The sequence below is a fragment of the Empidonax traillii genome, unplaced genomic scaffold (assembly GCF_003031625.1).
Source record: "Empidonax traillii isolate 1590-97213 ecotype Southwest subspecies unplaced genomic scaffold, ASM303162v1 scaffold15:size5535645, whole genome shotgun sequence".
NCBI classification, from domain to species: Eukaryota; Metazoa; Chordata; class Aves; order Passeriformes; family Tyrannidae; genus Empidonax; species Empidonax traillii.
In genome coordinates this window covers 4,466,234-4,480,236 of record NW_020955208.1, presented here as the reverse complement: position 1 = coordinate 4,480,236, position 14,003 = coordinate 4,466,234, and the positions used below count along the sequence as shown (strand labels likewise).

At 42.4% G+C, this 14,003-nt stretch overlaps 1 protein-coding gene across 5 annotated transcripts in view; it reads left to right on the top strand.

The window, feature by feature from the left end:
- The window catches only part of EPS15 (epidermal growth factor receptor pathway substrate 15), a 66,823-nt gene that overhangs the window by 18,132 nt on the left and 34,688 nt on the right, over positions 1–14,003 (top strand). For 3 of the 5 annotated variants that reach the window (XM_027894235.1, XM_027894263.1, XM_027894225.1), the window contains 4 exons: positions 7,918–7,959; positions 12,485–12,574; positions 12,907–12,954; positions 13,898–13,993. In XM_027894235.1, coding sequence (XP_027750036.1) covers positions 7,918–7,959; positions 12,485–12,574; positions 12,907–12,954; positions 13,898–13,993 — 276 coding nt within the window. Of the gene's footprint in view, positions 1–556; positions 614–811; positions 943–7,917; positions 7,960–12,484; positions 12,575–12,906; positions 12,955–13,897; positions 13,994–14,003 lie in introns of those variants that run through there. The other 2 variants (XM_027894244.1, XM_027894254.1) reach the window with 2 other exon arrangements.

Below are 14,003 nucleotides of genomic sequence, written 5' to 3'. Positions count from 1 at the left end.
CGGTGACTGATGTGTGCTGTGGTAGGGCAGAGCTCAGAGTAGGAGTGAGATATCCAGTGTGTGGGAGTGAGCAGGTACAGGAGGAGCAGGAGAATAAGTGTTGACATGAATATCGCTTTCAGTCAGTCCATATACCATCCTTTCTCATGGGTTTGGAGAACATGGTGCAGTTTGCTCCCCACTCCAGCTTGCTCCTCGTTCTCTTGCTGCCTGTGTTGTCTCAGTCTCTCCTGTCATAGGGATAGCTCATTCCTTTCTTCTGGTTTCCCCCTCCCACTGTTCCCCTGAGTACAGTCAGGAGAAGGACGTATACAACCAAGAGTTGCCTGGGCAGGCATCTAATTTCCAGTGAGTGGAGGGAGGCAGGAGGCTGAGCCCAGGGCTGCTCCTTGCTGCTGCAAAGCCTGGAGAGGATGCATGGGGTCAGGACATCCTGCTGGGCTCATGCGCCGCTTCCTCCTGGGCCCTGTGCCCAAACCTGTTGCAACCAAGCCCAGACCTGGTGTGCCTCCTGTTTTGGGACTTCCCCCACCTGTGTCATGACTAGACTGGAGAACTGTAACCTTTCAACATGCTGGAAGCATCTCCAGCAGAAGCAGGGCCAACAGGGAAGGTAAGGGCAGGCCAGGAGCTGGAACGTTGGCCACCGTAGCAGGCCGAAAATTCCGGCTCCGGGTTTTCACTGCAGCCTCCTCGAGCAGGCTCCGGCTCCAGCGCCTCTGCTCCGCGCCCGGTTTTGCTGGCGGCCGCGGCGCCGTGAGCCGGCGGGGGAGGCTCCGGCTCCGTCCGGCGGGCGGGCGCGGATCCGGTGCCGGGATTTGCCCGGGGCCGGCTGGGGAAGTTGCCGAAGTTGAGCGGCGAGTGGCGGGGCCGCGGCGCGTCCTTCCTGCGGCCCGGCCGGGGGGATGGAACAGCATGGCCGCGCGCCTCTCCCTGGCACAGGTACCGGCGGTGGGGCTGCGGCCGGGCTGGGGTGGGGTGGGGTGGGGTTGGACCGGCGCGGGGCTGCCCGGGCGGCCCGGGCTTTGTGCGGCCGCCGCCGCCCCGCAGCGCTGCCCCGCCGCTGTCAGGTGGCTGCGGGGCGGGGGTGTGTCCGTGTGTGGGAGAGGGAGGGAGGGAAGGAGAAGGCGAGCGAGGGGCGGCGGGCGGGTACCCCTGAGCCGCGACCCGGGCGGGGAAGGGAGTGCCGCCCGGCCGCAGGTGCCGGTGCCCGAGAACAGGGAGAGCCGGGTGGGAGCGGCCCTGGGCAGGCACAGCGCGGGGCTGCGGCGGCCGCGGTCCGCCTTTTGTCTCTGTAGGACGCGGGGCGCTGGGTGGGAGCGCAGCGAGCCCGTCCCGCGAACCGTGAGCGCGGGCGGTGCTCGAAGGCGACAGCGCCGGGCTGAGGTGCCCGTGTCCGTGTCCATGTCCCTGTCCCTGCCCGCGCCCGAGGCAGTCCCGCGCTGCCCTCCCCACTCTCCGGCACCGAGGGCTCTCAGAGGGCAGCGGGGACGTGGGCAGGTCAGCCCGGGATGGAGAGCCTCGTTCCTTGTAGTCACAGAAACACGTCTCTGAAGATGCTCCTTGGAAGTCATTTTACCCTAATTTTGGTGTGGGGACACCGCTGTCACCCACTGCCCGCACAGGTGTCTCACGGTGAAGAGCTTTGCAGGTGATGGCCCTAAAACTTGGAGGCTCTCGGCAGCGTTTCGTGCTCGGGGGATCTCACATCACTTCAATCTTTGTTGATTGCGTTTTTTCCCCCACGGTAATAGAATCGCTTCACGCAGGTTATTCTATACCGTTAGGTCTGTGTCTTATTCCCTAGAGCTGCGATAGCTGGTGAATTGCACTTTTTTATACTTTTTAATCTCATTTAGCAGTGACATGAGAAATTTTCACTCTTACCTGACATAAGCTTGAGGCAGGGCTGTTGCTGCACCCTCCTGCCTTGGGATGCTTCAATCTGAGAATCAATTGTGACATTTACAGAAAGTAAAGCTGGTATGTAAGCATGAATTGCTTAAGGACATGGAAGTTGGCAGCAAGGCTGCTCAATTTGCAGTTACTCACTTATGTAGTTGACTTTTGAGAATATTATCAACCACTTCAAGGAAAGAATGGAAGATAGTTCAGTGAAAATGTGAGCTTCAAAAAGTGGAGAAAACTGTCTTTAAGGGTCTAAAGGTAGAGTTATGAAGCATAGTAGGTTTTGTGAGAGCTTACTTGAGTATTAAAATTGCTATGTTAGCCTTGTCTGAGTCTCTCTTTCAACAGTCTTCAAGCCAAAAAAAAAAGTTTAAAACATCTGCTTACTGAAGAGGAGAGAAGTTTTCACAGACCAGCAGCTTCGTTCTGCTGATCTAAAGGCGCGGGCTGTGCTGGCTCTTGTTTTGGGGACAGGAGTGGAGTGTCTGCTCTGGTGTGTTCTACAGCAAGACATTATTGCTTACAGGCTGTGTAATCCGTTCATTGTAGAATTTATTTACTTTTTTGGTCACATGGAAGGGGGACTAAATACAAATGTGATAATGTTGACAGAAGCAGAAAAATCAGCAGTATCCTTAAAACCATTGTGACTGCAGCTTACATCAGTGGTTAAACTGAGGAAGCTATTTCTGCGTGTTGACCATTTGTGTAGGGGGTTCTTTTTTTGGTTTGTTTGGTTTTTTTCTTCTTGCATGGCATAAGACTCATCTTAGAAAGTCAAGCAAGCGTAATTTTTTTCAACATAGGTTCTAACTTGTGGAATTCCAGGGTTGTGGAAAGTCCTAACAAACGGTGAAGTGTCCTGAATCTGTTGAGATGAGCATGAGGAAGTGAAAATGCCAGCATGGGGGTGGGGAGTGCAGTGATGGCTGCACTGAGATCAGTTACTGACACCAGCAATAAAAGTGTGCAGAGCAGTATGTTCTGCTGTACATCACAGACAGAGAGTAAGAGGAACATTAACCTGCGCTCAGGCTCACAGTTGTGTCTGATTTTCTGTTCCCTTTCCTATGTTTGGTTTGACAGTGCTTTAGCAGGGCTGGGATGTTGGGTATTTCCAAATGAGACGAGGGTATTTTCACATGACTTTGCAGCTGCAGTGTCTGAGAGGGCTGCACATCCTTTATTTGAATAGCAAAGCTGTAATTTCACTAATTTGAAACTTTTTGGTGCTAATTGTATTCTGTTGGCTGATTAGTAAAAATGCTTCAGGACCGTGTAGCTGTAGTGATATTTATTACACCAAGTATGCTTGAACCAGGGTTGCAAACTGAAGGGGATTATCTCCCCCTCCTCTCTCCAATTTGTTAGCGATGTGAATTATCTTTTATCTCCCCATTTTGAACCCATTTTGCAACATCTTGTTGCCACTTGCATGTGCTCAGGGAGTGTAATGGTCTGAGCATGACTGGGAATTTAATGTGGAACTTCTAAGGGAACTTCTGCCACATGAATGTTTAGCTGTGGTTGCCTTTAGTTTGGAAACAAGCAAGCACCAGCAATGAGAAGGAACTGTCCTATCTCACAGATTGTCATTTGTTGTTGGAAAATTCAAATTAAGCTGGAAGCAATATAAAGAGTTGTATTTTTTGACTTTCCAGGAATGGTCTCTGGCCTATTTCATGTGGGGAATTTAGGGAGGAAGAACAGAAAACTGAAGATGCAGAAAATGCATGTTGAGAGTGGAGAAAAGAGTTGTTGATCTAATACAGACATTAAAAAACTTCTTGTTGCTCTTGAAAACTGAACTTGTGGTTTATCCTGAAAAACAAACTGCCCATGTGTGATTGAGGGGGAAGCTCACAGTTTGGGGAAGGACTGTAAAGAAGATACAGGGAGAACAGGAAGATAACTTGATGTGTTTGTCTTCCTGGTATCATGAAATGTATTTTGTGAGAAATGTGGTAGTTGTCTTAAAGTTGTTGTGAGGTGCTTTGGTAGGCAAGACAAAACCATATAACATAAATTTGTATCCCAATGAGCTGCAAGTCTCATTTTAAAATTCAGTGTTGTGTCGCAGAGTCCAGAATGCTGTGCTGTGTTGTTGGAGGGAAACATGGAGAATTAGAGCTGAGGCTGAGCTGGGTGGATTCCTGTCTCATGCACACGTTGCCAGGATTAACGTCTTATTACTGGAATACACAGGATCTAAATACTTGCAGTATGAATGGTACCCTCACAGTGGTAATGTAGAGCCGAAGATTTTGAGGTCTCTGGCAAACTTCTGATTTTTTTTTTTTTAAGGAATCAACAAAATGATCAAATTAAGATCTTAGTTTATTCTTTTTAGTGGAATGAGGGACCTGCATGAAAGATGAAGAAACCTGATTATGCATGTGTGTGCTTAAACCTGCACGTAGAGGAGGCTGACTGCTCCTGAAGCAGATAGAACTTAATTTTTTCTGGTTGGTATTGCATCCACCATGTTGGAGAGTGGCTGCATCTGAAAAGGCAGTGGAGCCACTCTTTCATGTTGTACAGGCTTTGTTCAGTACTGATTAGAAGATGGTGGAGATCTGCCGTAGCAATTTGAAAATTAAATGGAACCATTTCTAATTATGCAGTGACAGACATCTCTGCAGAGATAAGGCAGCAGTCCTTCTTCATGCCTCAGCTGTTCAATGGGAAGGAAAGTGCTGAACTTTTAAGCACTTGGGAATATTTGTATATAAATTTAGAGTAAATGTTTTCTTATTTTTACCCTTGTTACTGCTGTAGAAGATGTTCTTGGTTATATAACTGGGAGTGGTAGAAGGCTTTACCATGACATTGGAAAGGGCATTGTGAGGAAACCAGCTTGCCTTGAACTTACCTACTTTTTGGCTGGCTGACTACATTAGGAACATTTATGGCCAGATTGTGTTGTTTGTCCTGGAAACTCTTAAAATGATCCTAGAGCTTTGCATCATGATAGAATACCATATTCTGGATTTTAATCAAGATAGAATAGCTTGTTTCTCCCCATCTATCTCATTGGGGTTGGAAGGGAAAGTTATTCTTGTTTTTCTCAGTGGAAAACTTTGGCTTGTCTGTTTGTTTTTAAACCTTTCTGCGGGAGGAAGGTTGTGGCTGGATGGGGTGGACAGACTGGTAATAGTATCTTATTACAGCTAAATGCAAGTGTGCCAGAGGGATGAAAACAGGGGGATAAGAAAGGCTTGATTGACAACAGAGATGAAAAGGAAGGGTGTCCCTGAAGGTGTTTTTTATTTCCTAGGTTAGCATTCTAAGGTTCACAGGTTTGTATCAAAGACTGTAATTACTAGAACACACGTTACCCTTATGAAGTGATCAACTTTGAAATGGAGTCATAATAATGTCTTGCTATTTCTGTACGCTGTGGAATCTGACCTTTTCTCCCTCCCTCCTTTTTGCATTTAAAACAACTTGAATTTACTCTGCAATTGGCTGTTACAAACCCCATGATAAGAATTCTGCCAGGTAGATTCTGTAGCAGCACTTGGAAAGGTGTTGAACAATATTTTTCTTCCTATTCTAGAAGAATATGTTTGCATCTGTTGGTTTATTGTGGGGTGTGTTTTGAAGGAAAAACAAGTCTGTTACTAGTAAAATAGTCTGGGAAACCTTTTTGCTACTATTATTCAATGCAGCATCACAGGAAATTCCAGTTATTGCAGTGATTCTGATGTTAAAGTTAATATTGGAAACACTAATGAAATAAATAAGAATTATTGGCTCATACTCTTTAGTACTGAGTGAAAGAGATTATTTTGCACTTAATGTTTTCATTGCAGGACTTCAACACGATGTTTCCTGTCCAGGAGTGACGGTGATCAGTTTGGCTGTAATAATGAAACATTTGGCTGAACAAAGGGTGATATTGGGCAAGAGGGATGATGCACAAGAATTGATGGTTCCAGTGTGTGTGTACTGGCCAGCTCTGTTCTAGTTTTCTGCTCAGAGCTTTAATTTTTATGCCTAGACTTTTACATTCTAATGAACAGTGCTTAGTGAAATACCTGAATGTTTAGGAGAACTACCCCTCTAGGTTGGTGTGCAAAGTTGGTAATTACAGCTTGGGAGGTTTAGGTGAGAAAACACAGCCTGCTTTGGAGTGCTGAAGAGCAGTTGAAAGTTGTTTGTTGTGTTGGTGTTATGGTAGTCTGAGGGCTGTCAAAACTTGAATATATTTTGTCAGGCTATTTTAAGGGCTGTGTAAATGCATGCTTAGTTGTTGGCTGAAATAATAAAAGTCTTTGGGTACCAGAGCAAAGTCAGAGCAAGGTTAAGCTATAAAAATGGAGGTATTGCAGTGAATACCAATGACGCTTTCCCAGCATATGTAATTTTTCTCGTCTGCCTATGCGAGAGGTATTTCTCACCCACCCCCAATAAATAAATAAAACCTCACCAGCTGTGTGTCCCTGTTGGCACACTCTCAGCTCCCCCCACCCAGCACAAAGAAAGACCAAAAAAAACCCCAGAAATCAGAAGCTGAATGTCTCTGGAGCAGTGTACTTGCTGAATAAGCAGATATCAAGGTCTGAATGGAAGTTCTTCTGCTATTTCCAGCTGTCCTGGATAGTTTGTCTTTCAGGATGTTCTGGTGTTGCTGCACACATTCTGTAGTTGATCAGCATTGCAGTACACCTCTGATTTCTGCCAAACTTCCTCTCATAATAATCTTTGAACACCTCTGAAGGTATAAGTCCTTAGCCAAAAGAGCAACTGTATTTGCTGTTGCTGTAGGGAAATGTATGTGGTTTTATTTAACTGGTCACCATTTATACAGACTGTAGTAAAGTGGGTTTTTACAGCTATATGATTCACAACATCTACAGTACTGTTGGTTTCTATATTTCAATTCAAGCTTCTAAATTTTAAATCCCAAGAAGCTACTTTGTTGGATTCTGTTTGTACAAAGGTCTGTGAATCTGGTGTTTCAGATCACATTCCTCTTAAGAGGGAGAACTCTGGTTTTGGATGATGTTTCAAGTTACATGCTTTGGGCATTTTTACTGTGTATTGTGTAATGAACTTGTATTGTGCTCAGTTGTTCACACAGACTCTGTCAGGGCAACACATTGTGGTAATTCTAGGGTTATCCTCTGCATAAATGCACCCAGTCATGAAGCTGTGGTTTAGGCAACATGCACTTCATGAAAATAGTATCTGATTTTGTGCCTGGTTTTATGTTGGGGAAGAGAGGTCACCCTAACACTTTATTTCTTGGGAATCCCCTAGGCAAGGGTATTTGGTGTAGGCCAAGATGTGTGGGTTTGCATTGTTTCAGGCCTTAGGCTTTTTTACAGTTTCTAAGAAGGATTTAAAAATAAATTAATAAAGAAAGACTTTTCCAAAGAAGTGGTTTTATGCTTACCCACTTAAGTTTAGGTGAGCACTGAATGCCTGGTGGATGTCAGTGGAACGCAGGTAGAAGTTGTCCCTGACAAGGGTTCACGTTACAAAAACCAAAGTTAAAACATGACTGTCTTTTACTGTGGGACTGTTGCTGTGGATTTAGTTGTGAATCCAGAGTTTAATTTGGATAACTGAGAATTTCACCGACTGGTTGCATATGACCCTAAATTCTAAAGAATGATGCAGTGGAGAGCAAAATAAAATTATTGTACTCTAATATTAGAGAGCACTTCCTAGCCTGAGTCGTGTCAGGTTTCTGCTTTTGCCTGTGGGCGATGTTGCCCAAGAGTTCCTGTTTCACAGAGCCTCACCTGGTGACCCACTGATGGTAATCTGAGCTGGGCTGGTGTCACTGCAAAACAAGAAGTCAATCTTCTCAAAGTTACAGCGTGAGGAGCTGGGCTGGTGTCATCATCATTTTACAGAGTCGATGGAATTATATAAAACCTTAAAGCTTCTTTGAAGGCCAATAGAAAGTATTTTATATCTTTTTTTTCTTTTTGCCCACGGAGATGGAGTTGAAATGTGGAGCTTCAGGGTTAATTTTCTCTCTCATCTCTTTTACAGCTATCGAGTGCAAATCCTGTGTATGAGAAATTCTATCGACAGGTATGTATGTTCTGGTTGAGAGAACAAACCTCACGTTGATTTTAAAGAATTGATATTCTTTTGCTATGCATTCAGGCTGGCCAACAGTGTGTGAACAGTAAAAGTTCAAGGAACACTATTCTGCTTTAAAATATAATTTTATGGTAACTAACTTAGGCCTGAGCTATATTGGTATAAATTTAATATTGTTTGTAAGATGACTTACTCAGTTTGCCAGGGAACTGCCAGGTGTTATTACATACATCACTGTAAAGTTCTAACAGACTGTGAGCTCTTGGAATGGAGTGAATTCTGCAAGTGCTGTACTGATAATGTTCTTTGTTCCTTTTTCCAAGTGCAGCTGAACTTCTTGTGTTTGTAGTGCAGCATCATGTAAGACTTGCATCTGTCTTGGAGTATCCCCAGAGGTGCTTACAGGATGTTGTAAGGAGTGAAATTTGGATAGAAGGTCACCAAATGCAAAAAGAATGCCTGTAGTTCTTGCAGCTTCATTCAACAGATACAAGAATTTTGGCTCCATAGTGGAAAAATAAAATACAATATGATTTTTATTTATCACTTGTCTTTTATATTTTTACCCAGCGATACTAAGGGTCTTAATTCCTGTAAATGCATTAAAAAAAACCCTCAGCTTTTTCACCCACTTTATAATAGCAATATTTTTTATTATGTGTGTAATGTACTTTATTGTACAAATATGATATAAAAATTTCAGGGAAATGTAAACTACATGACTGTATAAAACAATTAAAAATAAGTGGGTTTTTTAATAGGTCTGGTGAGTAATCAATGAACCCTGTAAAAAAACAACCTTATGGGAACCCTGTAAAAAAACAACCTTTTTTACTTTGTGCCACTGGTAATGTCAGTTTGTCCTAAGGCAGGATACAGTGTATATGACCTCTTTATTTAGGAACTTCTCTTGAGTGTCAACATCAGAATGTAAGCTTATCTGTTGGGGAAGAGACCAGACCATGATTTCTATCCACGCTCTATTTTTGGATTGTGTTTAGAGGATTAGTCTCATTACCAAGTGCATAAACCAGCAGTTAAAGCCTATGATGCCTGAAAAGTTTGAGCTTTCCATTGTACTTTAACAAGGGTTTTTCTGCACTAGAGGAGAGGAGCAGATTTTTTTACCTCACTCCAGGTGGCTGCTGGTGGCTGAAGGAGATCGTATCAACCTCACAAACTTTTCCCTCAGTCTAATGGACAAATCCACTGTGTGTTTATCTCTAGGCATTGGATTAAAAGCCTTAGGACAATCCCGTATCATTATAAGATGATCATTGTAAGGGCACAAGGAAAGGCAAGGAACTAATTGTTTTGCCCATTAGGTTTCCAAGTCAATACTTCTGACTCTCACTGTCGTGTACCACCTTTGCCATGTGCCTGCCTCTCTCTTCCTCCTGATTGCAGTTGTTTAACCACTGAAGTGTGAAGCAAAAGATTGGATAAAGAAAGTGAATTGAAGCTGAAATGTGATACTGGTTCCTAAATCACTTAGCAACTTCCATTTTTTGGAATATGTAGCCTGGTGAAACTGGAGCACTATTTGTTGTCCAGCAGCCTCAGCAGTAGACAGGAATGGGGATTCCTTAAACATGATGTTACTCTTTAGCGAAGTTGTGCCAATGGATTTGTTTTCCAGAGGATTAATTTTCTGACTTGCTCAGCTGAACTCTTTAATGCATTTATCCTAAAGAGTAGCTTCAAATGTACCGTCTGAAGACTTTCAGTTGCATTAGAGAACTTTTGCCTTTCCTTCTTCAGATAAGGAGATGTCAACTTTCAGAACAGAAATGTTAGAAAGACATTTCCCACTCTGTCCCGTGGTGCTGGTAGAGTGGGTTTATTCTTCAGTGTATACCAGAAGTACTTCAGAGCATTCCATGCAACGTGAGAATAAATTTATCCCCTGAAATAGCTCTGATGCTGAGTACACTTCCAGCTCTGTCCCAGACTTGAAGCAGTTCATCTGGTATAATGTGCTGTGCAACGGGTGCAAATCCTGGCCTTTGTACTTAGAGTGAGATTGGAATCTCAACCTTTCAATGGGGACACTTTTCTTTCAAATAATTTTTTTTCCCTTTAACCTTTTCTAGATTGACTCCCAGAACAGCGTGAGGTTAAAGGATGAATTTAAATACATGTCAGAAAGCAGTAGGAAGTTACTTAATCACATGAGGCAGCGTGGCAGGAAAGCAGTGTGCCTGAGCTGCTGCTGAATTCTTGATGAATCCTGACCTGAAGTACTGCTCACTGGAACCTTGTGACCTAATGACATCAGGTGTTTGTTTGTAACTTTTAGTAATTTCTGGCCCTACAAAAGACAGGGTGCAACAAGGAAGCTGTTGGATGATGTAGCCATGAAAACTAAATTTTGCACATCAGGGAAAAAACTCTGCCAAGCTGGTGTGTAACTGGCAAACACCAGCAATCTTCTCAGTGCAATATGCAAACATAAGTACCCTCATCGCAACATTCAAGACTCAGTAATTTGTAAAGAAATTGAAATCAGCCCTTTAAAAAAAATAATTTACTAAAATTGAGGTCATTTATTAGGTAAAAATTTAGGTAAAAAAAAGTTACTAAAATTTAGGTAATTAATTGTACAAAAAGCAACTATATCCATATTGTGTTAAATCAGAATTCTTCATAAATCTCTTAAAGTCACCTTCCTCAGGGTTGGAGGTAGAGAAATAAAAGGTAAACACTGCTGATACTGGGGTGTTTTATGACTTTCCTGAAAGAGAAGTCTTGGGCTGGAGGTTTTCTGAGTGGATGCCAAGATTACTGTGCTTACATGCAAGGTTGACTCCACTACTTGAAAAGGGGATTTGATGCAGTGTCGTGGCAGGTTTTTGCCTATAAGATGAACAGCTCTGCCATCCAGATTGCATTGGATATTTTAAAAATTTGAGAAGCAGCCTCATTACAAAGCTGTAGTGCTTGTAATTTTATTGCCCTTATCGGGGAATCCTCAATTACAGGAAAAAACCTCTCCTAATCGAAATCATACTACTTAATGTTGAAAACAAAAGATGTTTTCACTCTCATATTAAATTATGCTTTTGGGATTGCTTTCTGAGTGTTTTGTTCCCTTCCAGAAGTGTCTACAGACAACTTTGATCTGCTGCAGCATTCTTTCCAAGTGATAAATTCCCCAGGCTTTCACCAGCCAGTTCTAATCCCCTCTTTGGAAGCTGTTTGCTTTGAGAACCTTGTGAGTGCTGCACCTGTGAACTTGGGCACTTGGTCTGACGTTCCAAACACAATATTGAATATAGTCTTTGTTTAAACACAGAGCTGTGAGACTGGAAATGGTGCAGTGCATCGTCATCTTGAAGCTACCTGTGTGGTGTATTGAGGGTGACAGTTTGAACTGATTGAAGATACCCTTGAGTCCTACTCTCTGCCCTTTTAAGCATCCTTTTGCTTTTAGGCTCTCAAAGGCTTGGAGCTTTTCCTCTGTTTCCCTTGTCCTTACATCACCATGTAGGTGATACAAGTTTTCCTGCTTGCTTTTTCCACTTGAAAAGGTTTTAGGTACTAACTACCTATTTTAACCATCTCCCTGTTGATCCAGGGAGAAATGCATTCTGGTTGATAATCTGCCAAAACTGTCACCAGCTTCTTCATTCTGTAAATAAGCTTCACTTTAGGGAGTGTTTCCCTCTGGTGGGGTGGTAAAGGCATCTTCAAGCAGAGCCCTCTCTTCCAGACCATAACAGTAATGAATGCAGAGCTGAAAACTGAAATGTTAACAAACTCTGAGATATTTCTGTCCTTACAAGTCAAATTTTTTGCAGGAATCAAGAAGAGTAAACTGTGATTACAAAGGGCTAATTAGATAGTTCAGGTGATGGCCTAATGTGAACAACCTTCCCTACCTGCTTGAGAAATTCTTGGGCCTTGTGCTTTAAACTTACTACTGGAGACCTTGAAATTCAGACAGAAACAATGGTTAGAAGCTTACAGCAGTGAACACTTGATTGCTTGCATATATATTGGTGTGTTTTTATCAGTTTTTAAGTGGAATTAATCTAAGGTTTCACTGACAGCCTGTAAGATTTATGGTTGTACTGGGGTGTTGGCTTATGACTTGAGAGACGTGAATTACCTTCCTTGTTTCTGCCCCAAACTGAGTCATGCAGCAAAATTTTTTATTTCTCTGAATCTTAGGATAAAGTGTGTTTTTCTGAACCATTGTGAAACATATTAGAGTGTGGAAGATGCTTAGATGCATATGCATAATGTATGTTAAACTTAGCAGTGTTTAAGATACCAACTTCCAAAGCCTGCCTATAAATGTTAAATCCAGAGCAGCCACTTCAAAATGTCTTACTTTCAGTGTAACATGATTTTTAATGAAAGGTAGTTTTTCTTCTTACAAAAAGCCTGAAGATTGTTCTCAAAGTGACTGTGTTAACTTGAGCATTCTTCATTGCTACCTTTTTGAGAGCTTGTGTAAAGACATCAATTCAAAAGCTCGTTTGTCATGTGAGGTGTTTTTCTTCCCCAGGTTGATTCTGCTAATGCTGGAAGAGTGTTAGCTTCTGATGCAGCTGTTTTCTTGAAAAAGTCTGGATTGACAGATTTGGTACTTGGAAAGGTATTTAATGACAGTTACTTAATTATCCTGTCTCTTGCTTCAGTTAGTATCCTGTGTAAATTAAAATATGTAGTGGTACTACAAGATACATGATCTTCCCTAATGTTGTTCTATCCAATAGTTTCCAACCTCAGTGTCCTTGCTTATTCTACTATATATGTAGCTTGTGGTGGAAATTAAAACAATATTTAAATTTGTCATCACAAGTAAGTGCTATCATGAAAGTTAAGACCTGGACCTTCCTCCAAGAATGCATTGTTAAATAGAGTGAGAACTTGCCAGCTTCCTCTCAGTGCTGTGAACACTTTGTCTCTATTATTTTTGTGTTTTAGATTTGGGACTTGGCTGATACTGATGGCAAAGGTATCCTCAACAAACAGGTATGATTATTTATGTGATGTATGAAGTTACTCTAACCATTAGAAAACCTTAAAACAAGATTAAAGTTAAGATTTCTGGTTCAGCCAAGCAGTTTTTCTACCTGATTTGCCCCCAGATTTTTTTAACTGGAACTAGCTGTGTGATTCCCACCTGAGTGAAAGCTACAATAAATAGAATAGCCTTCAGCTGCCTCATCAGCTTCTCTTCAGGTCATAAAATGGGCTGTGCAGTACAATATGCTGAGAAGTAATTTAAGATTTAATGTACTGTATTTACTAAGAAGGTGACTTTTTCCTTTTCATCTTGGAGTTAAAAATGCAGAAATTAAAATTCTAGTAAAATCTCCAAAATTCTTCTTTACCCAATTTCGGTGGCCTTGTCATCAGTACATTTTGTTTGGAGCTGTGGCAATGAGCAGTGCAGACTTTACAGATCAGTGGTGCTACAGACAAGCTCTGATGTGTGTTGCTCTTTGATTTAAAGTGTAGTTCTTTAACTTACAGTCTGGGGAGAAGGAACTGCTTCATCCCATGGTGGCAAAAGGAGGAGTTTGTAACGTCTGCCAAGTGGGTTTTTGGGGCTTCTTTTTCTCTTTTCCTCCCCTTCCATCAACCATCTTTGGAGTCAACTCAGTTCCTCAAAGACAAACAGCTGTAATTACACTTCAAATTTGCACTGTTCTGTCATAGAAGAGCTGAGTGCTGAGAACTGACTGCACTGGCCTGGAAGTTACCAAATGCTTGGAAAATTAATTACAAACTCTGCCACAATGGAAGAATCCCCCAGTTGCTGCCTGTTGCTTTCTTTCACTTTCTGACCCCCTTTGGAGCCATTTGCAACCCTTTGCATACATAGCAGTGCTAGAAAAGTTCTTAATTCATCTGAAATTTTGTATTTTCATATAATAAATCCTTCCAAATTTCCTTTTTTTTTTTCCTCTAGGAATTTTTCGTGGCTTTGCGACTTGTAGCGTGTGCACAGAATGGATTGGATGTTTCCCTGAGCAGTCTTAACTTGCCTGTTCCTCCACCAAGATTTGTAAGATTTC